Source organism: Pygocentrus nattereri, chromosome 19, assembly GCF_015220715.1.
Source record: "Pygocentrus nattereri isolate fPygNat1 chromosome 19, fPygNat1.pri, whole genome shotgun sequence".
Taxonomy (NCBI): domain Eukaryota; kingdom Metazoa; phylum Chordata; class Actinopteri; order Characiformes; family Serrasalmidae; genus Pygocentrus; species Pygocentrus nattereri.
The window spans coordinates 28,411,163-28,435,821 of NC_051229.1; the positions used below are offsets into that span (position 1 = coordinate 28,411,163).

The 24,659-nt window shown below is 41.1% G+C and overlaps 2 protein-coding genes across 5 annotated transcripts in view; one reads left to right on the forward strand and one right to left on the reverse strand.

The window, feature by feature from the left end:
- Window positions 1-2,372, reverse strand: part of rbm33b (RNA binding motif protein 33b) — a 66,751-nt gene extending 64,379 nt beyond the window's left edge. Inside the window, exon 1 of the mRNA XM_037530875.1 lies at window positions 1,832-2,372. The gene's annotated coding sequence lies outside the window, so the exon portion shown is untranslated. The remainder of the gene's footprint in view (window positions 1-1,831) is intronic.
- A 975-nt stretch (window positions 2,373-3,347) lies between these two features.
- Window positions 3,348-24,433, forward strand: cnpy1 (canopy FGF signaling regulator 1). Of its 4 annotated transcripts, XM_017711711.2 has the most exons (7): window positions 3,462-3,599; window positions 4,024-4,119; window positions 6,732-6,831; window positions 13,767-13,882; window positions 21,101-21,310; window positions 22,115-22,211; window positions 24,206-24,433. In XM_017711711.2, the coding sequence occupies exons 3-7, from the start codon at window positions 6,741-6,743 to the stop codon at window positions 24,244-24,246; spliced, it is 555 nt and encodes a 184-aa protein (XP_017567200.1). In that variant the 5' UTR covers window positions 3,462-3,599; window positions 4,024-4,119; window positions 6,732-6,740; the 3' UTR covers window positions 24,247-24,433. The 4 variants fall into 4 exon arrangements, with proteins under 4 accessions (XP_037386729.1, XP_017567200.1, XP_017567199.1 ...); XM_017711710.2 differs by lacking the exon at window positions 4,024-4,119 and having other exon boundaries at window positions 3,467-3,599; XM_037530832.1 differs by lacking the exons at window positions 4,024-4,119; window positions 6,732-6,831 and having other exon boundaries at window positions 3,348-3,599.
- Window positions 24,434-24,659: the final 226 nt, after the last annotated feature.

Here is a 24,659-nt window from a genome sequence, read left to right on the forward strand (position 1 = left end):
TCATTTCAGGTGAAAGTCCTCCAGCGTCTCTCTTGGTAAACCAGTCTTTTAATAGAACGTCATTAATTAGTGACGCTGACGTCTATTAAAATTATCATATGCACAAAACACTGAAGGTAAACAGTTTCCATCAGGGAGAACCAAGTGGCTCTGAAATCACTTTTTACACACAAGCAAAGTTTCAGTTTCAGATTTATTTACAACTTAGTTCCAAGTTTAAGTTGAATAAAAACTGGCTTTAAACTCAGGATCACAGATGAGCTCCTTTACTATGTTGATCTGTAGGCCTCTGTTCATAAACATAAACCAGCCCAAACTAATTTACTATGAAATGAAATGTGTTTGTAGAAATTCAGAAAAAAGCTGCGTCAGTCACGACTGCATATGTGGACATATTTCTATATTGTGCTCTATTTACAGGTTAGGTAAGTTCCATCATTGGTGCTCTGGCTTTGCTCTTCTTTCATTTTGACATGTTACATTTTTATACACACAGAAACCAAAAGGAACGACAGATTTCTCAAAATGTAGGAGGAAAAAGTCAGATATTAGACTCTGAAATGTAGTGGAGTGAAAGGAAAATGTTGCCCAGAATGGAAATATTTCAGTAAGGTACAGATACACAAAAAAATACTTAAGTACAGAAACTCATTACATTACTTAGTTACTGTCCACCACCGGATTTTTTTGCCCAAGTCTGACTCAGATCTGATGTTTTCAGGGCTGTGAACCCACAAAAATCTGACCTGAGCCACTTTCATATGTGGATAGATATAATGAAGCTGAGAGCTGATCAGAGTTGAACATCTTCACAGGAAGCTGGTTATGATCATTAGTCTGTGCTGATGATGCACATGATTCATTCACCTGATGTTGCATGCGGACGCCGGTTCACATTGACAGATTTGAGTCACTTCTCTAAAGCAGTGTGAACCATCCTGTCAGGGGAATCGGATTTGAGCAATGAAGCCTGTAATGTGAACGCAGGAAAAGTGGCTCAGGTCAGATTTGCATGTCTACACAGCTCTGAAAACAGATTTGAGTCACATTACGGCAAAAAATCGGATTTGTGCCACTTGGTAATGTGAACGTAGCCTTAATTCCAGTTGTGGGAATTTGCTGGGCCTTCTGGATAAAACACAACAGTCTAGGTGCGAATGTGGGCAGCCTCCAAACCCACATACTACTATACTAGCTATCCACTAACAAAATGAACGATGGTTCTTCAAGGGTTCTAGAAATTGGTTCCAGGTTACAAAGTACCCTTAGCATGATTGCATGACTATGAAAGGGTTCTTCACACTGAGAACGTGCTGTAGACCATTCTATGAAGCACCAAAAAGGGTTCAGCTACTGTTATGATACCAAGCTTGAACCCTTTTTGGTGCTGTATAGAACCATCCACAGCACATTCTCCGTCTGTCTGAAGAACCCTTTCACAATCCAAAGCACCTCTTATTCATGTAAGGGGTTGTTTGAGTGTTCATGGTTTCATATAAAACCATTTGCTTCACTAAAGAACCCTTCAACCCTTCACCTTGTATTTGTGGTGTGACATACTATTTTGATACTATGGTGATTTTTGACATACTATTTATTATGGTAGTATGCAGTTTTGGATGTGTCATCTTTCAGTTTGTAGTGTGTGCCTTCCATATAAAACCTTTTTGTCATGATATTATTATGATATTGTACAACCCTGTCCACAAAAACGTTGGGACGCTGTGCAATATGTAAATAAAACAGAATGCAATGATGTGTAAATCATTTAAACCCTATATTTAATTCAAAATGAACTGTGTGCTCTAAAATGCTGGATGGTCCCTCTTACCTTCAGCCCAGATGACCGGGCAGCCTTCAAGCAGTTGCCGCAAAAGTCAGAGAATTGGAGTTCACTTGTAGTGGCCTTCATTTCCCTGCACATGCAGTTGGTGGATCCGTGGAGGCAGGGCACTCTGTCACCAATGCTGGAGGAGCTAAACCATGCAGCACCAGCACCAGTGCATGGATCCCAGGGGCCGCAGGCAGCATACACTAGCAGCATCCTCACCAGCATTGACGACAGACTTGACGACACAGATGGCAGAAGGGGACTGAGAGGAGCGCTGCTGCTGCGGTCATTGCCCCTAGTAGCACCAGACTTGATGCTGTGCTCTGTGAAGAGTTCCACCATGGCCGGGAAAAGGACATGGTGCTATCTAAGGCATGCAGACAGCTCCAGGTGGAACAGAAACCATGCTAGGCAGACGTGATGCCACACGGACCCACCACTAAGGTGCTTCATGCCAGCTGGGACAACCCAAGGATGCATGACAAAATACTGGGAGCAGCTGGTGCCACAAGGAACATGGTGCTGGGTGCGTAGTATAGGGTGACTGATATGAAGCACTTTGCGACAGGGGGCTCTGCTGGCTGGCCAAGCTGCCATATGAACAGAGCATATGCACGGCAAGGGAGGTATCGCACCAGGCGTGGTGCTCGGGGATGACGGGGGCGCCCGCTACTGAGCGGGCCGGGGCTCTAGGGAGGCCGTGGTGCAGGCACATGTTAAGATTAAGATTAGATTAAGTGACCCTTATTAGTCCCATAACGGGGGGAAATTTCACCTCTGCATTTAACCCGTCCGTGAAGTGAAACACCACATACACTCTAGTGAGCACACACACACTAGGGGGCAGTGAGCACACTTGCCCTGAAGCAGTGGGCAGCCCAATCCGCAGCGCCCGGGGAGCAGTTGGGGGTTAGGTGTCTTGCTCAAGGACACCTCAGTCATGCGCTGTCAGCTCTGGGGATTGAACCAGCGACCTTCCGGTCACGAGGCTGGTTCCCTAACCTCCAGCCCGTGACTGCCCCAAATGTTGTTTTAAAGTGTGTAATAAATCATGTCCTTTTCACCCCATTAGCATCCTGTTCGTGTTCACTGGTTTACGTTGGATGACCTGTCGTTTATTTCCCCCACTGAGTTAGTTTCCCCTGCCAGCTGTTGGAATAAAGAGCATTTTCCTGAAGAGGACATGGCTGAGGCCTTGTGTGCTGATGCAACAACAACAATAAAACATAGCCATTTTAAACATGTGTCTACATGCATGTATACAGCTTTAACTATTATTATTATTATTATTATTATTATTATTATTATTATTATTATTATTATTATTATTATTATCCCTGATCAATTGCCTGCAGTCTCCTGACTCTTGTGTGCTCCTATCTCTGTCGACGGCTGCGCAAAACCACATAACTGTAGTGTCTGGAAACTCGTCCATCCGGGTACGCAGCGCTTGTGCAATCGGTGCTCTAATTGGTCGCTGATTTACAGAGCGCTACGCCATTGGCCGCTGCCCCCGTCACTCATCCGTGCTGGGGGCGGGCTCGCTGGTCGTGGCAGCGCCACAGACCGGCACGTAAGTGGCCTGTAATATTTCTACAGAGAAGTTGTCTTTCTTGTTTCAGTAACACCGCAAGAACAAAGACGGGACCTGGTTATCTCGGCTGCCGGCTGCGCTCCAGCGTTTCGGCTCGTTCTCGTCGCTCACGTTTCAGAGCCGAAAAGTTTCCCCTGCTCACCTGCCGTTGTTTACCCTCACGCAGCGCGTCAGGTAAGACGACCACCACAACAACAAGCCCTCGGCTGCGAGCGCTGAACGTTTCAGAGCAGTTTAAGGGGTCAAACGGGGTTTTTTTCTGCGAAGTGTAACGTCTGGTCGGTCCGGCGGGTCCGTGCTATGAACAGATGAGTGAGAAGTTGGTTATTGATCTTACTCACCTGTTTAACCAGGACACCTGCGTGAGGCTAACTGAACAACTCGCCTGTAGATTTAAAGGTAGGAAATGAAAACTGTTCCTCTCTAAAGGACCATTGAACCAACACTACGCCACATTATGTCTGTCCCCGTTTTTAACGCGGACTGAGGTGTAGTTTCGTTTATAACGCGGTGAGCAGGTGCAGTGAACTACGTCTAGACAATACACTGACAAAGCAGGCCGTCCCTGTGAGTTAAAGCGCCTTACGTGTTTCTGTAGGTGATGATCAACTGGGGGCGCCAGTTCATCTAAAACTTCCCTAACTTCTGCCTCTGGAGACCCCTGAGGGAGGTGAAATCAACGTGGCTAATCATTGTAAGTGAAGGCAGCCGTGGTGGGGAGCCACGTGTTGTTAAAGGGGAGTTCCACCCGTTTTTGAAGTTCAGTCTTTGAGATGTAAACAGTCACATTGGCGTGACGGGAGATGGTGGTGATGGTAACCAGAGGTCGTCATGTCTACAACACGATACAGCGGTTTTATTTACTCTCCAAACCTTAAGTGAACCTGTTGGTGGAGGTAAAATAGTAAAGCGGGAGGGGGGGTACTTTTGAGGACTATTTTGCTTTAGATCATCCCTCCACCAAAAAAGAGGCTAAAATAGGGTTTTAGACCAAATTATTTGTCGTAAAACTGTGTCTCAGACATCAAGCAGCTTTTAGAGGTGGACGTCTGGTTCCTATCACCACCACTGTGAGCGATTCTCAGTGAGGTTCTCTGCAGGGAGGCGTTTCACACCAAACCACTCTGAATGACTTCGTTTGTATCTCAATCGTCTAATTATGTAGAATTTATTTATTTTTTTAAAAATCGGTGTCATTTTCCTTTAAATGCTCTAAATGTAGCGCCTCACATCACCATATGAAACTATTATAGCTCCTGCCACACTTGGAATGTCTGCAAGATGGGAATTAAGCAAGAAATCCAAGATTTGGAGCAGTTTGTCTTAAATACAAGCAAATCAATTTTCATGTATTTTCTTATACTGAAGCTGTCATACTTTCTTTATGGTAATGGGTCGTTCAATAGAAACGTCCACTTTCCTGTCTCTCCATAGGAGTCACTGGTGTTACTGATCCTCCCCGGTGTTACTCGTAATAACGGAAACACCAGAGACGTTTTTACTGAGCAAAGCATTTTACAAAATCACTGCTACGGAGTGTCAAACCGCATGTGGTCAATCATGGAAAATCCACTAAAATATGGAATTGAATCCACGTGTATTACATTTCTTCGCAATGAGCTCAGAATAAAGTCGGTCACACCAGTGACGTCAGCTTAAAGCTTCATATGAGATCATGAGCTGAATGAGAGAATCTCTGAGAACTGAGAGACACAGTGGACTCACCATGAGCTTTTTTTTCTTTCTATAGATCGTCCAAAAAAATAGGTAAAAGGAAGTTGTGATGTCATCGGTGTGACTTTTATTTCAAAACAAGTGATTTTTTTTGTCATGCGGTAACGCCAGTGACACGACTCCTGGGGACAACTTTTATTATATAATAATATTTATATGGAATTTGTTTCTTTTGTCATTTAATTTATATGTTCTAATAATCATGTATAGATTATTGGAGTTGAAATTGCAGAAAATTTGTATTTTTATTTATTTATTTTTTTTTATGGCCTCACCCTTCACACATGACTGTGGGGACAAGCACGTCTGTGGTGTTTGGAAGTCTAGATGATTGATTTAAAAACCAATATTGCTAAACTGATGGCTGGAGAAAATGTAATTGTTAAAATAACACAGTTTTATCTGAAAATGTAAAAAAAAATAACTTTATATAACTAAATAAAGTGTAATGTACATTTTCTGACTTCCTCTTATTTTGTCCACATGTTCTGTTACAGTATCTGCGGTTATGCGGTTTGAGACAGTTAAGATACTGTCTCCATTTGCATATTGAGTGCCCTAATTTGAATACATATGCAGCAACGAATGAAAATGAGCAGCCACCATTTAGCTTTATGCAAATAGCATCATGCTAATGAGTGGTTATAGCTTCTGTTCGCTGTTAGCCGTGTTAGCACGTGTGATTTTTCAGCACAAGCTTGAGTCACAACCTGATTTAACACTATAACAAAGCCTTTAGCTGGTCCTCATGGCTTTAATACAGTCTAAACATCATCCGAGCGTCACTTTCTACAGTCGTTGCAGTGCTTAAATATAAAAGCTCAGTCGGTGGCATGTAAGCTTTCATTACTGGTTAGCTTCTCACTGCAGAACTAGATAGGTGGGTCGATTGATCGATCAATCTTTATTGATCCGGAAGGGAAATTGCAGTGTTTCAGTAGCGTATAATTGCGCATAAGCTTACATATCACTGCTGTCGGAGCGAAACCTCGTATCTCCGAAATGGTAACTTTACAGGAGAAGGAAAAAACCTACTTTGCTTTTAATGCAAGTCAATGGAACCAGAATTTTTTTCTAAATCATTTAGAGCCAGTTCTGTTGGTCCATTCGTCATGAAATTTACACAGGATGTAAAGGGCAACGGGTGTTTTTACAATATGTCAAAAAAAAAATGGAGATGCAAGGGTTTGTTCCGATAACAGCGGAAAAATAGAAATAAACCTAGACATAAATTAAAGTACAAGAGAAATAAATGTATATCTGTTTGCATATTTACATGGCATGTGAGACAGATTTGTTGTATTTACATGACAGCAGGCACTGAGTGGTATGAGGTCAAATAAAAGCATGTGTTATAGACGTGACTAAGTCTAGAAGTAACTAACTTGGAGTTGCATCAGTATTACAGTGTAAAGTGTGCACAGTGAAGGTGCCACTACAGCAGCAGTTATGATACATTGCACAGTGTGTATTGATAAAGAAACCAACTTCAGGCATCAGACACATTTTGGTTGGTGGTTAAATTAGATTTTTGGTCAATTTTTCTAACATCTGCATCTCTTTCCTGCCTAGGAGACCACTATGGCAGCATGGATTGGCCTTATTCTCATGGCAATTGCCATTTTTTCTAAAGGAGCGGAGGGGAGGAGAGATGAAGTGTTATATTGCTCTGGTGAGTTTCACTTACAGGTAATTCAGTGATGAAGTCTAAAATGTTGCACAGAACTCGCTTGTAGACTTGAAAAAGTAGTTCTGCGGTTCTAGTAGTAAACAGTATTTCTTCCAATGTATTTGATAAATAATTTGAAATTATGCGCCAAAGTTTTCAAGGAAATGTCGTGTTTAGGTTTGTTTGTTGTCAGGGATGTGTCTGCCTACATCACATATTAATAATGTGCTGGTGAATCAATAGCTTTACCAAAACAATTGACACAGAAACGCTCGTCTGAAACCCTGACTGGTCAGAGCACAGAGTGAAGAGCATTGTGATTAGGTAGGAGTCCGATTTGATCTTGCTGTCTTTTGTCGTTGCAGTGATTAACAATTTATTGTACAAGCCCAGTTCAGAGGAGGATTTCACACACATGGGAGGAATTTATATTTGGATTGGTCTTCGTATGAGAATTGGTCAGGTGTTGTTTTGGGAATGTCTCTCTTTAGTCCATAGAAATGTATGTTCACGTTCTTTTGATCTCCAGCACTTTCAGTTTTACATCACGACCCAGCAGCTGCTACAGTTGTCTTTTGCTTTGTGTTGTCTTTTTGGTATTGAGATAACTTTAGGATTATCTATTCATAGTTGCATTTCATATTTTTCTCAAAATGAATATTTGATGGCTTAATTTTACCCCAGTTTAGACCTTACAACAGGATATGCAACCATTCTGGTATTGTTTTCTTTAATACCTGCACCACTTGCTGAGGATTTCTGCCAATTTTTCAATAGTTCTGCTCAATTCAGCCGTTGAGATGTGAACAAAGTCGTTTGTTTGATGTGAAGTGGTTCGTTGTAGAGAATCTTACTGAGATTTTCATTTACAGTGATGGTGATAGGAACCAAGCGTCTCTACACAAATATAGACGTTTTATTTTACCGTCCAAAATGGCCAGTGACCTTGGATGTGATTCTAAATATAATATTTTAGTGGAAAACATTTTTCTTTGGGTTTTGATTTGCATTAGAACACTCAGTGTACCTCTCCAATATTAATGCATTAATGTACGTACTCTTTTTAATTTGGTGGCCGTAGATCATCCCAGCCGTGATATTATTGGTGATAACTCACTCCTTGAGTGTTCTACTGCAGTTAAATAAATACAGTAAGAAATGAATAAACTGGCCGTGAACGCGGCGTTTAATATGTTTTAATGTTCAGTTCCTTCCTCCTAATTAAAGCTCCTTAACGAGCAGCTCGTTGCTACGTCAGAGTAACGAGCTCCGCCCACTCGCAGCTCAGCCGGCAGTTCGTTCTCCAGCTCCTTACACTAAATTCCCAAACTGTCGTCTCCACTGAGCAGCTTTTGTTTTTTATTGGCTCAGTTTTATGGCTCAGTCTGATTTGGTCCGACTCTGAAGATCAGACACGTTTGGCGAATGGTGTTGGGTTCATTTCTGGCTGATTCCAGGTTGTTCAGCTGTCTGTCACAGCTGCCGAATGAAAAGCTGCTCAGTGGTGATGACAAAATAACACCATGGTTGTGATCTGGTCACCGTAGATCATCACAGCCGTGATGTTATTTTGCGATAACACACCGCCTTTTGTGTTCCAAAGCTTGAGTGTCCAGTTACATAGAAACCTCCGGTTGAATGTTCCTAAAGAACAGCTAGACTTGGCCGTAGGTGCAGTTAAACCAACCGCGTGCTTGATTCCCAGGCTACGTCATGGGAATGAAGGTTACAGACAATGTAAAATTCGATCAGGCCCCACACGCTGTTAGGCCCATTTACAGCCGCACCAGGCCAGAGTTATTTGATGATGTCATGTTGTTATGAAGGCTTAGATTTTATGGACTTTTGAGTTTCAGTGGAAATGACTAGGGGCTCTGTGTTTGTGCCAACAGTACTATGTGCTTGAAAGGGATCCACATGCTGAGAGTACTGTGGGCCTAAGTGAGCTTACATATCCTCCTGAAATACAATAACGTCTTTATTATGAAGATAGAAAAAGACATCTTGCAGTTATTTAATCTCAGGGGATCAGTTTTTAACACTTGCCGGAGAGTTGGAGTAGCGTAGCAGGGGCCCATTCGGCAGTCCGTCATTGAGATAAACTTGTAGGTTTAATGGAAATGGTCTGCACTTCTAGTGCACTGAGCAACTTCTTGCATCATAAGACAGTTTAAGTAAGTGCATAAAGGTCAGTGTAACAGATTGGACCACAGTACATTTTCACCAATTGTTTGGACTTTTCCATTTGTTCCATTTTTAAATTGTTTTTTTTTTTTTTTTTGTTTTTTTTTGCAATTGTTGAATGAAAAAAAAACATTGTGTTCATAAGATCTCAGCACTTGTGTCGCTACAGTTTTGCTTATGTGGTTGTCTTGTTTGCAAACTTGTTTTGCAAAAATCAGAGAAACCTACAAAATAAGAAATCATGATTCATAGTCATGAAAATACTGAAAATATCTTGTGGTATTTGTTTAATGGTTCAAAATCCATAAAAGAATTATTAAGTATGCACCGTGATCTTGGAATTATATCACTATCAGATATTTACTTTAAAAAGTTGTCTTTTGATGTGACTGATATTGTGTATATGTGTGTATGTATGTGTGTGTGTGATTGTACTTAAATTTCATAATTAATGGACCAAAATGACCTGGAAGAAGTCTAGTTCCACTGACTTGCATTAAAAGTAAAATAGGTTTTATCCTTCTCCTGTAAACCTACCCATTTTGGAGATACAAGGTTTTGTTCTGACAGCAGCAACGTGTGTGTGTGTATGAATGTATGTATGGATGTGTGTGTGTGTGTGTGTGTGTGTGTGTGTGTGTGTGTGTGTGTGTATATATATATATATATATATATATATATATATATCTCTCTTTTGTATTGATCTTCAGAAGAACGGTGTGAGTAGGCAGTGCAGAGTTACTGTGCTAAAATATAATAATTATAAAATATAAAAAAAGATTTCTGTGTTTTATAAAGGTTTGTGTCATCGTCGGCATCAGCAGATATACAGTCCTACACACAAATCAGACTTTTAGTAAAAAAAAAAAAAGAAAACTAATTTTACTAAGAAAAAAAATATATTTAACAAAATTATTCAAAAGCCTCAACGACTAAATTAATGTCCATTTTTTCCCAATGTTTAGCGTGTCCCCTTTCAGTTTTAGCTTTTTAGTTTTCAGTTTTTTAGGGAAAACCACGCCCCTAAAGTTCAGTCTTAGAAGTTGGTTTCATTTCCTGCCTCTCATGAGGTTTTCAGAGGTTGGCGCTACCAGCCCTCTAAAATAAAAATGGCTGTAATGTGTTTATTAATAGAACTTTAGCACGTCATAAATTTGAAATGCTGTCATAATTTTCGATATGATTTTTGCATTCTGGGTTGTTCTGTATTACGGTTATACTCCACATCGTCAGAGTTCTGTCACTGTCCTTTTCTCAGTGAGGTTCTTCTTGCTCAGCTACACGTCTTTTCAGACCCACAGTGCTGAGTGGTCTTCTCACAGTGGAAGGATGGACAGAAACACCTGTGGATGTTTTCAGATCTGAAGCAGCTTGATCTTCTCCTCTCTCTCAGAGATCAAAGCTTTCAGCGCTGTTTCTCTGATGGGGGAAGTTTTGGGGTCGACCAGGTCTTGCACGGTTGTTATGAGTCCCATTTCCTCTGTATCTGTTAATCATTCTTGGAAATCCTGTTTTGAAAACCTGTTTTTTGAAGTTCTCCTTCCTTGTGCAAGTGAATTGTCTTACATGTAATCTCTGAATTTTCTCCTTTAGCCATTTGAGGTGCACCGAGAGATGTTTGCAGGCGGTCAGCTGTTGTTTAGGTAGTTGCTTGTGTGAACATTAGAGTCTTTTTGAATGTGAACGTGACGCCCTTTGGAGATCTTCTGTTGGAAGCACTCGGGTGTAACGGGTCACTTTTAAGATTGGAAGAGGTGAAGTGCAAGTAAAGAGTTTACAAATTAAATACTGACATATTTAATGTTCCACCTTGATGCTTGAGGCTTTTGCGTAATTTCGTGTGAAATATTTGCTTCTTGCTTTTTTTCTGAAGCTGAAAATTAATACCTTGTACTTAATGGCTAATTTGATTGGAAATCAAGTGAAAGGGCTGACCTTTCGTGCAGGACTGTACACGCATGAAGCAAAGCAGATTTCTGCCGCAGCACAAAATACACCTTTATTTTTAAACTTTATGGTTTTATGACCTGATATTGACAATAGAAGTGAAGACCGACGTAAAAAAGCGCTCTGATTTCGGGCATTTTATCCTTGGAACACAATAGCGACACCAGTGCAGTTCCATCCCGGTTGCAGTTTTCCACAGGCTGTTATTCCTCCCCTAAAAGCGGCCAATCCCAGCCCCTGTCTGGCATCACTGTGGCACACTGTGCGTCCCACGTACAATGACATCTTAAATACAAAGTGGCAGACAGCCGAGTGTCTTTAAGCTGGTTTATTCGCTTCTACTGGAAGTGCTGAACTCAGTACAGCTGTGCAGGTTTGGGAATCGGCGAAGATGGACCCGCAAGGACAGCTTGGCCTCTGTTTTGTGAGGAATGAGGGTTTAACCTCCGTGTTGGTGGGAGGTTTAAAAGTAACGTTAATAATTTTGGTCGGTGGTTGAACGACATGGATCATTTGGTGCACTAGACCCGTTTAACTGCTTCAGCTGATTCGGCTGCACTTTTGGAAATGAGTGGTTTGCGACTTTTTTTCCTGTTTGTTCTCGTTTTGATGTGGCAGTTATATTTACTGCGGTTTTATAGAGGTTTTTATGCTGGGAGTCATTTTGAGCTCCTCGTGGTATAAATGATAGCATCCTGGAAAGAACAACAGTGCATACATTTTCTGATGAGATTAGTAAGGTAGTAGATTGCTTGGAAGTGTGGATCGTGGAATTATAATTCAGTGTTCAAAGGAAGACCAAATAATCTCAACTCTCAATTAAGAAATGACTAAAGCACATTTGACGCAACGTTTATTTTCCATTTAAATGAACAGTGTAAAACTGTGAATAATGGCTGTGCAGTTAAGTCGTAGATAGGATGAGCTCACATGTTGCAAATATGACGTATTAAATATTCACGGTGGCTTCAGCGTCCGTAGATATTGTACATGTGAACGCTGTTCATATTGAATCCCGTTGTGCTGCTTTACTACGTTATAAAGCAGCGGACGTTTTGCGAGTAACTATTTATTTTCTGGTGTTTTTAGGCCTCGTTTTGAAGCGAACTACATGAATTTGTTTGCTTGTGTGTGTTACTGTGAAGCATCATCTCCCAGCTCATTTGTAATGCAGTACTTTATGCTGACTTTGTCACAACTGAAGTCTGTGATATCACTTGGCGCACTCACAAAAATAAATATGCAATTAATTCTGTTGCACGAATCAAAATCGGGTGCAGTCTGAGTGGCCTTGGTGGCCGACTTCTTCATGACATTTTTTTTTTTGACTAGTTAATCAGTTTTCCGAATCCACCACGGACAATGACAGGCTGCGTCTTCATGATTAATAATCGTAGTTAAAAATGAAAATGTTTAAAATTCCATGCACGTGAGCTCTCTGATAACTCTCCTCAACCCATAACCCTCACACAGATGCCTCTAAGGAACGATTCTGGCTCACAAACTTAGTCATGCTTGTGTGGGAGCTAGACCGTCCCAGGGCCCTTCGCCTTTTGAAGCGGTCCCGCAAAGAAGGATGGCATTGAGCCGCCAGCAGCCGTTGCTTTGCGTCGGGATTTGGTGTGGTTTTTCCGCGTAGGCAGCGGCATTTACTGACTTGTCATGAATCATGAGAGTGATTGTTGCTAAGACAACAAAAGCGCTCAGGTTCTATGTACCGTAAGCTTATCAGCCCACTCAGTATAATCATAATACTTCTCCACAGCCGTGGGGTGAGCATGGAGTTCAGATGAAGACGTTTTCGGTTCATTTCGCCGTGTATTTAACACATGGCGCAGTTTCAGATTCTTGTCTCATCAGGATTTATGAATGACTCTGAGGGGCATATGGAAGGTTTAATCTCAAACTCATTCATGGCTGTTTTTATAGGGTTTGCCCATCTGGATAATCTGAGGATTTTCCACGTTGCCTTGCCGGTGTAGTAAGTCTCTCTCGTGGGTGCAAGTAGAAGCGGTCAGGCTGTAAAAGCCTTCTACTCTAAAATGCACATCAGAGCTATGTTGGCCGTCGATCAGACTGGTAAGAATTTGATCTTTACCTACTGTTTGATCAGCAAAGTCGTTACAAAAACGGCTGCAGGTGGCAAAGGCACACTGAAATCGTTTGCCGTCTTCGGTGGATGGACGGTAGATCTGCTGTGGGCTACAGTTACAAAGCTAGCATCAAACACTAGAGCGTTCAAGGAGGCCGAAAGCTCAGCCCAGATAAAGGCTGTTTTAAGCGCCGCCCAAGCCTGGCAGTTACCATGGAGATGTATCAAGCATGACTAAGCACTAGCAAACTCAAGCCCAGCGTTTCATCAAGAACTTGCACCAATGGATGGGTTTATTTATTTATTTATAGCAGTCGAGCCTATTTTTTCCTCATTATGCTTTTCTTTCAGTTAGACATAATTAATGTAAACGAGCCCATTTCATCCTCTAAAAGGTTGCTGAGTGCTTTTCTTGACCTTGTGCCCTTCTAATTGATTCCTGATGACCAGTATAGCATGTTTAGTGTAGCTCTAGCTGCAAGCAAACAAATTGGAAATCTCCAGAGGTTCTGAACGCTGTTTGCATCAAGACGCCAGCCGTTGGCGAATCAGTTGGTGAATTCTAGCGACCTCACCAAGCAACCTGCCTCTGTGCAAATCTACCTCTAGATCTTTAATTTTTCTGATGTCATTTCACTTATTTAATTTCTTTTCTCCGCTGCCAATTCACTGTGAAGCAATTAAGCGAACTGCAACGATCTTCCATCTCCTCTAGCCTGTGTGGCCATTGCAGACGAGCTCAGCTACTCAATCAGCCAGATTGATCCGAAAAAGACCGTCAACGTTGGAGGGTTCAGGCTCAACCCTGATGGCAGCATGACTGAAAAAACGGTAAGTTGCTCAGCCACACACTGGAATCCTCACACGCACTGCTGGAGGGGTGTTTTAACATTTTAGCACTTACTAGAGAGGTGTGTTACATTTGCTGCTGCTGCTACACTGTAGATGCAAGTGTTTTCTGGAACATCTTTTCAGTGTCTTGCAGTGTTTGGTTCTCCTCCTCTTTGAGAACCTTTTCAGGTTTTTGCTCAGGTCGCTCTAAGGTGGAGTTTAAAACTGTTCTAAAAAAAAGGTTTGGAATCTAAAAGTTTGGATTTAGTGTGGTAGTAGCAGCAGTCATTCTTTAATATGTCCTCTTCAGTAAAGCCATCATACTGAAGAAGCAGGAATTCAATACTTTTTTGGAATTAGATTTTTTTTTTGTGACGCGATTCCGTCTCTTTCGTCACGATGTAAACAGTCATTCAGGGTGTTTTAATGTGTAGCGGATCGTTGTAGAGAGACTTATCCACGTGGGTTTTACAGTAGTAATAGGGACCACATGTTATAAGGTGTTTTGAGCGGTTCAAATTGGGATTTCAGTGTTATTCTAGGGATAGGGATACATTAATAAGGGGATTCAGGACCTTCGTCTGATATTTTTCATGTACGTATCTGTAGATGCTGATGTCATACATGCTTGTACGAAGTGGAAATTGAGACTAAATCCGCTTGGATTGAAATTATAGAGGAATTTCTTCGTAAAGAGCTGAGAAACACACTAAAATGAATGAGAGGGTTTAGGGAAGTAGCTCATTGTTGCCGAAACACATCGTTCGTCCACGATCCAATAAATGCACCATCAAATATCGGTTTGACGTATTGGTCAAATCTAAATAGCTGATGCTGATATGATTCCAGTGCCATTAAGCATCTCTACTCAACAGGTTTAAAGGGCCGAATCATCTACATGGTCTACGTGATTCGATTGTTGAGCTATAAAGAATCATTCAGTGTTTTATTCGTGAAATTAGACGTTGTAGAGAAACGTACTGACTCTGAATTCTTTAGTGATGGTGAAGGGGAACCAAAACAACCATTGATCCCTCACGTGTCCTCTATATCACTGCTGTTGGACCTTGTAACCTTGTATCTCCATTTTTGTTGTTGTTGTTGTTGTTGTTGTTGTTGCTGTTGTTGTTGTTTCATACTTTTGTTTTTTTTTTTTTTGTTCTGTTTTTTTTTTCTTCTTCAAAGTTTCAAAATGCCAGCCAACTTTTACAATGTGCCAGAATTTCATGAGGAGCGGACCAGAAATGCTCAAAGAGCTTGGAATAAATCCGTTTTTTTTTTTTTTTTTCCCCTCTGCTCCTTCGTTTTGTTCCAACAGCACTGATGTGTAACGTTGACGGTGGTGAAATAGTGGTGAAATAACGTTTCCTTTGAGCGCTATTTTACTCTCCCTTCAGGACAGAATCACCGCAGAACTATGTTTCAGGTATCGGGCAGTGAATCCATAACCGCTTCATAGTAATATCTTCCTGGGAGGGAGCTTTTAGAGGTGGATGTCTGGTTCCCATCGCCACCACTGTGAACAAAGACTTGGCAAGGTTCTCTAGAACAGAGCGTTTCACGCTGAACCGCTCTGGACGAGTTTGTTTGATTGAATTGACTAACTTGGCTCTAAAACTTCTTACATTGTCATGCACCAGTGGGCAGGACGAAAAAGGTCAGCCAATGAGATCATGCTTCCCCTCTCCCACCCATCATTTAGAGACGATGCTCAGGTGGCTCAGCCACCCCTCCCTGCTCCTGCGTCGCTCAGCAAACGTCACGATACGGAAGAAACATGCTGCATGGTTTCTGTTTTGTGTTGATTTTCATATTTGTGCATATTTAACAGCTAAGATCAGTGCCAAAGGCTGCTTTATGGACTGGTTTCTGCTCAAACAGCCTGCTGCTGCTATGGAATTATGAAGCTTACTGCTAATACAGAGAACATGCGTCTGCATATTTTAATGGATTGTTTCTTTGTGGAGTTCAGAATATCAGGCAGGTGGAAAAAAAAATATTAAATGTGGCTTGTGCAAAAGTTATGCCACCTTTGGATTTTATGTTTCCTTTTTTTTTGTAATTCAGAAAATAAATAGAAACTGTGCTTTTAAAAGTGCAGAATATTTTGTTTGCTGCTGCAAAGGTTGTAACTTATTTTATGAGGAGTGTTCAAACTTTTGCACACCTTTTGCAGCTGTAGGTGGATGTGGGGGCACTATTTGGCAAGCCACAGGTCATTATTGCTGTTTTTCTGCATGGGTTATGGTTATTAATCATTTTAGGATTTAGGATTAGGAGTAACTTAAAAATAAAAGTACCAAGCGTACTACCAAAGCAGTTCAAATTCAGAAATATTCCCGTCAATATCTCGGAGTAGCCATATAACATTTTTCCTGCTGTAATGAAATTAAGCTCAGCTGGAACGGGTGAGAGGCCAGACTTCTAAATGTCTTGGTGTTACGGCGCCACTGAGAGAAGCATGTATGCAAAACATGAGCTCGTGAATGCACAAATATTGTTGAACTTACCTTGATCTTTCCATGTTTTTATTCGCCTTATGAACAGAGCCAAAAAAGTTTGGCAGCTTTTGGAAGCGGATGCATTTTCTATTGAGAGCCCTCGGCGGACCTAAAGCCCCCCACCCCCGTCCCCCCACCCCCAACTGTTTTTACAGTAATGACTCCCATCACTGCAGGAGGTCAGAGGTTGTGGTTCATCGATAGGAGAGAAATTCATAAAGGTTCCAGCAAACTTTGACCGCAAGCAAAGAGGTCGTTTCACTTTTGACTCAGAAAGTGGCGCAATTATTTCAGCCGGGTATCACTTACATGCTGGCTGTAAATCAATGGTGTTTGTTGTTGGTGGAGACTCTGCCGGCCCTGCGGTGCAGAACAAGTAGCAGTTTCTTAAAATCATCTGCCTTTATTCAAAGACCTGCCTTAAGGTTGTGTCTGCACTGTATCTGGCAAATTTAACAATTATGCTAGTGACTTGATACCCAGCTAAAAATATCGAACATCTAGAACAGCGACATCATTGGCTGTCGTTCAAAACCATGTGATTCGTTTTATTTTTGTTTTAATAATTTATTCATTTTTTAAACACCATTTGAAACACCAGCTGCTATGTGTGAATATTTCATGCTGAGTCTGTAGTCACTTCAGATCAAATTTAACGTGCATGAGAGTCGAACATTTTCTTTATTCTCACCTATAAAGTTGCCCTTATGAGAATAATAGATTTCCCTAGGAAAGCGATGAAAGTGTGAGGATAAATTTCCTCCCTGATGCAGCCGAACTGCGTATGTTACATAGTTGGCTGATTTCATCCAATTCCTTCCGACTGAGTTAGGAAATGTGTTGGCGTGCTACAATAGAGGTGTCATTTTAAAATAGTGGTTATAATCTTTTTTAAAAATTGCTTTGATTGTTCCTCTGAAACTTTTGACCGTCATTGAAATTTTGGCTGTTCCCTTACGTTTTTGGATTCTTCCTGACAGTTTTAGGTGGCGCCCCTTATTTTTATCGTTAAATTTTTCCCCCACTCTGAATTTCATCTGTGTTCTGACTTTTTTTTTTTTTCAAAATTTTAGGTTTTGCTCCTTTTTTTTATATTTTTAATAAACGCCCCCCCCCAAGTTTATTGAGTCTGCATCCAATAAAGTTTTTGACTGTGCCCCCACATTCGTCACTGTTCCTCCTACATTTTGTTGAACTGTTCATCTGCTTTTTTCACTGTTCATCTGCTTTTTTTAACTGTTCCCCTAACTTTTTAGCTGTGCCCATATTTTTTAATATAGTGTATATTGTTAACTGTTCAGCTGATTGTCTTGAAAGTGCCCATATATGTTTGACAGTTTCTGACTGTTTCTATAAATATTTGTGCATTTTTAACTGCACTATTTATTTATTTATTTATTTATTTATTTATTTATTTATTTATTTATTTATTTGTCTATTTATTTATCTCAGAGGGACAAGCTCTCCTAAAAGAAAAAGGTAAACCCTGTGTAACACTTCCCTCACTCCCAGGCCTCTCTGCAGATCTTTGAGGCTTTGGCAGGCTTGTAATGCTTGCTTGGCTAAAGAGGACAGTTTTAACTGTTTCCTCCTTAACTGGGGTGTCAGTATTTAAAGGTCAGACCCAATGAACTCAAAGCCCTGACCCCTGCTATCCAGGGGCCGTCATTAGGTGGCTGACTCTCCTATTGATTGGGGGTTAATCTCCTTTTGATTGTACCCACTGACTAATAACAAGTGTTTACTCAAGCTGAGAAAGCTCTGGCTTTTAGCTGTAGCCTGTGAAAGTTAAACCGGGCTTGTTTACGTTACATAGGACAGGAAAAAATCGCTGAATAGCTCTACAGAGTCTGAGATCGGCTGACATTCATGTTGGCACCATCACAACAGACAGAAATGGCCGAGAATGAGCGATTTTGAGTGACACGTTTAAGTATGAAGCTCAGAATGAACAGTTAGACTGTAGTGATGTGGCGATTTACTGTTTTACTGATTTATTGTTCAGCCAGTCCAGCGTTAATATCGTTCGGTTCATGTTCAGTTTTAAAGTGCAGGGTCAGGGTGTTTATTGTATTGTCTTTGATGGCACTGTGGTGTACAACACTTAAAGGGGAATTTCACCAATTTCACCAACATTTTCAAAAATTCAACGTTTGAGGTGTAATCAAAGCCATTCCTACTGGTTACGCTGGTGGTGATGGGAATCAGGGGTGCGAGGTTTACAGCACAAGTATAGCCTTTTTATTTACTATCCAAAATGACACGTGAACCTGTGTGTCATGTGAGTTTTATATGTAAGGCTGATGATGGTTAAATAGTGGTAAATCTGAAAAAAGGGGTTGTTGTTTTTTTTGGGGGGGGGGGGGCTTACGTTGCCTTAAGACACCCCACGTGTACCCCTCCACCAGAAAAGGACTTACAAAACATGTGTAACTATTATAATGACAACATTTCAGGCATCAGACAAGGTTTGAAGCCATCCAGTGTATTAACATTTTATGGGGTAGCTTTTAGAGGGATTGATGTCTGGTTCCTATCACCAACACTGTGAACAATTCACATCACTCTCAGTGACTTTGTTTACATCTTAGTGACTGTATAATGGGGAGATAAACTCAGTGCAGCACCTAAGAATTGTCAGTGCAGATGAACGTCTGGTTTAAAATGTCGCTTGCAGGTGAGGTCAGTTGTCTTCTGATTGTGATTTGCTGACTTATGTTTTGTAACGTGAACATGGTTTGTTCAGGATTTGTAGATTGAACATGGAATCCAGGATCACGTTATCGGTTCGCAATCTATTATTCTGTTATTGTGCAGCTCTGCTTCATTTAAAAACAAACATTAATTACTGCTGCAACCACAAGGGGCTTCTCTCTCTTGGCCCAAAGCCTGTTTAAGGGGTCCCTCAGTGATGATCTTAGCATATTCGCCAAAGAAGACTTCACTCCGTTAAATGCCAACTCGCTGATCTATTTCAGGTTCGTGTTGTGAGCTCTTGGTTATGTTCAGCTGTTTCTATTTCTTTTCTTTTTTTTCTTTTTTTTACATTTTGGGTTGTTTCGTAGGCTGCTGTTGTGTTTTTTTTTTTTTAAGGCCACATGTATTGACTACCTGCTCTTCTAAAGCTTCAATGCTGGTTCCAATGGAGAGTCAGTGGAGGATGGCATCCCTGAGAAGCCTTTTCTCTTGCTGCGCTTTCGAGCCCCCCCTCCTCCTTTATTCCAGCAGAAATTCTTTATTGACAGGTCCTATTCAAACCCCTCAGACTGTTACGGGTAGGAATTTAATTCCCCATTTTCAGGATTGCATGATAAGCACTAGGCAAGAGGATGCAGCGCAGAAGCCAAGCCTGAGGTCCAGAGGGAAGTTTTTACTTGTCTTTTAAAGTTGTTTTTGTTTGTTTGTTTTATTTACTTTTTAACCCATTCTGCTGTTCTGTGTTTTGTCCAGATTAATAAGTTCAGTGCATAATTGGCCAAGATTTGGACTGTTTTTTCTTTCCTTTGCTGAAGGCGATTCAAACTCTGGCCTTGTGTTTCTGACGCATTGTTTGATGCCAATTTTATTTATTTATTTATTTGTTTATTTATTTATTTATTCGCTCACTCATTTTTATGTTTGGTAATTGCTATCCTCTGTTGCTACTTGAGGCAGAGATCCCTTAATTCTAATTCATCTAGATTTGCTCAAGGTTGATTGTATCCTGTCTTTTCTCTCTCTGCGTGTTCAACCCACCGCCTTTTTTTTAATTAAAAAAGCAGGGAGGGATGCGTGGACTGGTCGCTTCTCCTTCCATAGGACCTTTTGTCTTATTCGTGACCAGATGGCGGTGAGCCACGGAAGCCTCTTTGTGTCCTGGAGCCTCGGAGGAGGACAAAAAAAAGAGAGGGGGGGTGGTGGTGCAAATAATAAAAAAAAAAAAAAAAAAGTGCCTCCATAATGTAATGAGCGAGACCGGAAGGGTCCATACTGTGTTTGAAAGGGGGCAGAGGGGTCAGGGCATATATCTACATCCAACACCAAATCCAGCTCATCTGCAACCTGCCCTTCTCTACTTCTGCCTCCTTCTTCTTTTACCACCCCCCCACCAATTTAACCCCCCTCCTCCTCCCCCACTACCCTTTCAGTGGTCTGACAGGGGAAAACTTCCTGCTTTGATCAGCGGAGGGTGGAGGAGAGGGATCGGCCCAGGAGGAGCACAAGGATGACTCTGCGCTGTTTACCCTGCTCTACCGTGCACTTGGCTGCTGTTGACAACTTCCCCCACCCCACCCCTTACCCCCTTTTACCCCCCGCCCTGCGCCCTATTCTGTTACAGGCCGCCCACCCCCCCCTCCCGTGCACCCCGTCCCCTTTCCCCTTCCGGGGGAGACCACGAGGGCGGGTGCAGGGGTGCACCTTGACCTGTCTAGACGCCACTGTGTGGTTTTGTTCCGTTGCCAAGGCGAGGGGACCTGCGCTCTCCAACTTTAGAGACGCAGGTTAAAAGTCAGCGGTAGTGTTTTTTTGTTTTTTGTTTCCCCCCTCCGCTCCTGTTTAAAGAGAACGGAAGGATAAAAGGTCATCAACATGACCTGGATGCCCTTCCATTATTAAAGTTTTTTTTTTTTTTTTTTTTTTTTAAGGGGGGGCCCCAAGTTTTTAAAAATGAAAATAATTTTAAGCTGGAAAAAAAATCTAGCAATTAATTAATTTATCGCCAATTCTACTCCGCTAGGTCCCACTCGCTAGGTCAGAGACGCACCTGTCTGAGCTGCTGGATGGAGTTTGCAATAACATGAGTGACTATGCGCTTTACGAGGACCCCGACACCAAAGAGCATAGCTACAAGAGGTTCGCTCCGAGGAGCAGCGACGGCGGGAATTTTCCGGATTTCAAAAATTTTAAGTTTGCCGGACCAGAGGGCTCCGATTCCTTGAAATTTGCAGTGAGTATTTTTATTCAATTGGTTATTTACATGTTTTTCTCTCTCCTTGGTTGTACATTTTAAACTGAAATTGAAGAGTTTCAGCAAGAATCTTCCTTCACTTTGGTTTCTTACGCATCAGCCGTTTTTGTGACCTTGTACAAGTGGACAGACGTGTTTCGTCCACTAAAGGCTTTTGGATGTGACCCCTCCAATGGCCAGTAACTGCTGGAAGGTCCAAACTTTTATTACACACTTCTGCAAGTTCAGAATAACTATAACTATATTTACTGGATGATCTGTCGAAAAGGTGGAACATCACAATTTCAAGTGCTTCTCTGAAATACTTTAGCTTTAGTTCTTCGTTTTTGGAGAATGCCTGGCTATCACAGTGATGATGGACGGTTAAAGTGCATCAGTTTAGGATGACCTGCAGATCTTCTAACAGGTTTCTTGGTGTAGTTGACACCATGCTCTTTTTAAAGAATATCTCCTTTCTCACAGACACTTGCCCTCCAGCCCTGCCAGTGCTTTCCCCTGTATGACAGTGCAAGTCTCATGCACTGTATACAGCCATCAACTAGTATAGGTGTCCATAATCCATAAAAATGTCGTTATAACCGAATTCCTGAGTGACTTAACGCCGGCGCTGGTAGATGACCATGCTTCTGCCTTGTGAGCTTTTCAAGATGGCAGCAAACCTGCTAGTGCTGGGTTGCTAAAGATGGCTGCCGGCTCATATTTAAACGCTGTTTGGGATGAAGTCTAAGACCATTCACCCTCTCTGCTGTCGAGCTAACTCTCCTCTGCTCCTGCCTCTTGCAGTGCGAAACGATTGTGGAGGAGTTGGAGGAGGATATCATCTCTCTGTTCACCCGTGAAGAGCAGCATGTGGCTCTGAAGCTGTGTAGTGAAGTATCAGGTATGAACACTAATTCTGCCACCTCACTTCACCCCGACCTTCCAGCGTGAGCACTGAGCTCTCAAACCAAAAGCATAGACGCACCGAGGCTGACGGAGCAAGTGTGCATTGGGCTGCTCCAGTATCTCAGATATTGTGCTTAATTAAGGCTGAATTAAGATGTGTAGGGATGGGCGGTGTGACTGTGTTCCGGATACTGTGGGTGTTTATTAGTGTGTATCAGACATCGTTGGTACTTCTAGAGCACTCAACCACCTGGACAGATTATAGAAATTATATAAATATATATAATATGAAATTATGTTGTTGTTTACAGTGAATAACCAGTGTATAATAACTCTACAAACCATAAAATAAACAAGTAGCTGATTGGTTAACAGCATATTATATTATATATCTTATTATCTTAATTTATAGTTACTGATTGTTTACCCCCCCCCCACCTGCTATTGCACTCCCTTATGAGTTGGACATTATGAGCCATTATAAAATATAAACAAGACTTTAAAAATAAATAAATGCCCAGGATTTGTTCAATTAAAAACTTTTTTTGCATGTCTTTTTGGTATTTGTTGCCTTGAGGCAACTTAATGCAGTAATTATGAGGAAAAAGTCTGGCGCTCCAGAAATCATAAAAACAATTTTATATTTCTAGTCTAAAGAAATTTGGCTTGAAATGTAGTAGCTGTGCAGTTTGTTGATATTTAAGTACTTACTGTAAATGCTATAAGAGACAGAGAACCGTGGTTTCATGCTGTTTTCAATGTTGTTTATACATCTACTTGCCTAACAATCATTTCAAACCACATGTACAAGTTAAAACCATAAAAAAAACAAACTAAAAATAAGAAAAGTCGTTTCTAAGTAGTGAGAATTGGCTTTCCTTGTCTAAACACAAATTATGGTGAAATTAGTAGAATCTAATGCACGCTGACTACTACTTAGTGACTGCTACATGTCTAGCCACTAATAGTGCGTACGCATTAAAAATAAATAAATAATGATAATTCAAAATAAAAACGTATTCTAAATGGGAGCAGCTGAGTAATAACTGCAGTTAGCCCTTGCTGTTTGAATAAATCCAGTCCAGTGTTGCTTCTAGGCAACAATTTTCATTTGGAATTTTTTAACGACATATGAATTATTTATGTGATGCTAAGTAAGATGGGATTCACAGTCTAACAGATGGGAATCATATTTTTTGATGGATAAAAAAAGCTTGAAATTGGCCGATGCTTAAACATCATCTACGAGCTGCGGAATAACAAAGACTGTTTTTAGAAAGAAAAAAAAAAAGCCAACTACAACCTTTTTTTTTATTGGTTTATTCAAACTTTTCCCCTCATAATTAACCCTTTCATTGGCATTAAATATATATCGCAGCGTTACAGAGTGAGAAAAATGTTTGTTGCCCTGGGGCAACATGGTGCGAGGTTAAATAGCATTTTTTTTTGCCTACGCTGAATTTAAAAAAATCAGCATACTCCTCGTTTTATTGCCCCTCCTTAGTGCTTTCACATCAGTTCGCCATTCCTTTTACTGGGGGTCTGTTCCAGTATTGAGAGTCAAGGTGATTAATGAACAGTTTGGAGCTACATTAAGTGCCTGTGTTGTGTTATTGAATCATATTTGCTCTTAGACTTTCTAGTCATTCAGTGTTCCTGCAGCTCAGGCTGAGGCGGAAATGCTTGGTGGTCTCTGAAACGGTCTACTAGCCCACTATACAAGTCCCCACTCCTTAATGCCGCCATTTTGTTTTAACCCTGAATCATCTGTGCCGAGGATTTGGCTCCGCAGTCGGCAGCGCAGATGAAAGAGGCTGAAAGCTTTTTACGCGCACAAAGCAGCCGCAGTGCACTGGAAACGCAGGCTTGTTATCTTAGTTGTGTTAGAAGCTCCTACATGCTGCTTGTTTCTGTGTGCTGTTGTGCTGCTGTTGGAACGTGTTGAATGTTTTAGTAAAACCGAGAATCTCGTTGTGTTTTGTGCTTTAGGTCACTGTAAAAGCAGCGTATTCCAGCACGGTGAGCTGTAGTGTTACCTGCCTGCTGGAGAGCGGCCAAGGAACCCGAATGGTAACCGCGGACCAGATAAATACAGATAAGAATGGAAATAAATTAATAAATAGCAAAAAACAAAAAATGTTTTTATAAAATTCAATTCTATTCTAATTTTGAGTTGTACTATTTTCATAATGGATAATAAAGTGTTTTTTGAATGGATCTTGACGTTTTCCTCTTTATTTAGACCTTTATTTCTATTGTTGCTCAAGAAAAATGAAAAGCAGTGGCTTTTGCATGCATTATAATCTTAGTTTTAACCTTAAATCAATTCTTAGTGTGTGTTTCTGAGATGATTTCTGTTGCTGTTTTAAAAAATTCTGATTTTAATTTTTGTGAATTTTATGTTTTTCTTAATTGATAAAACCTTTCATTTTATCTGTTAGCA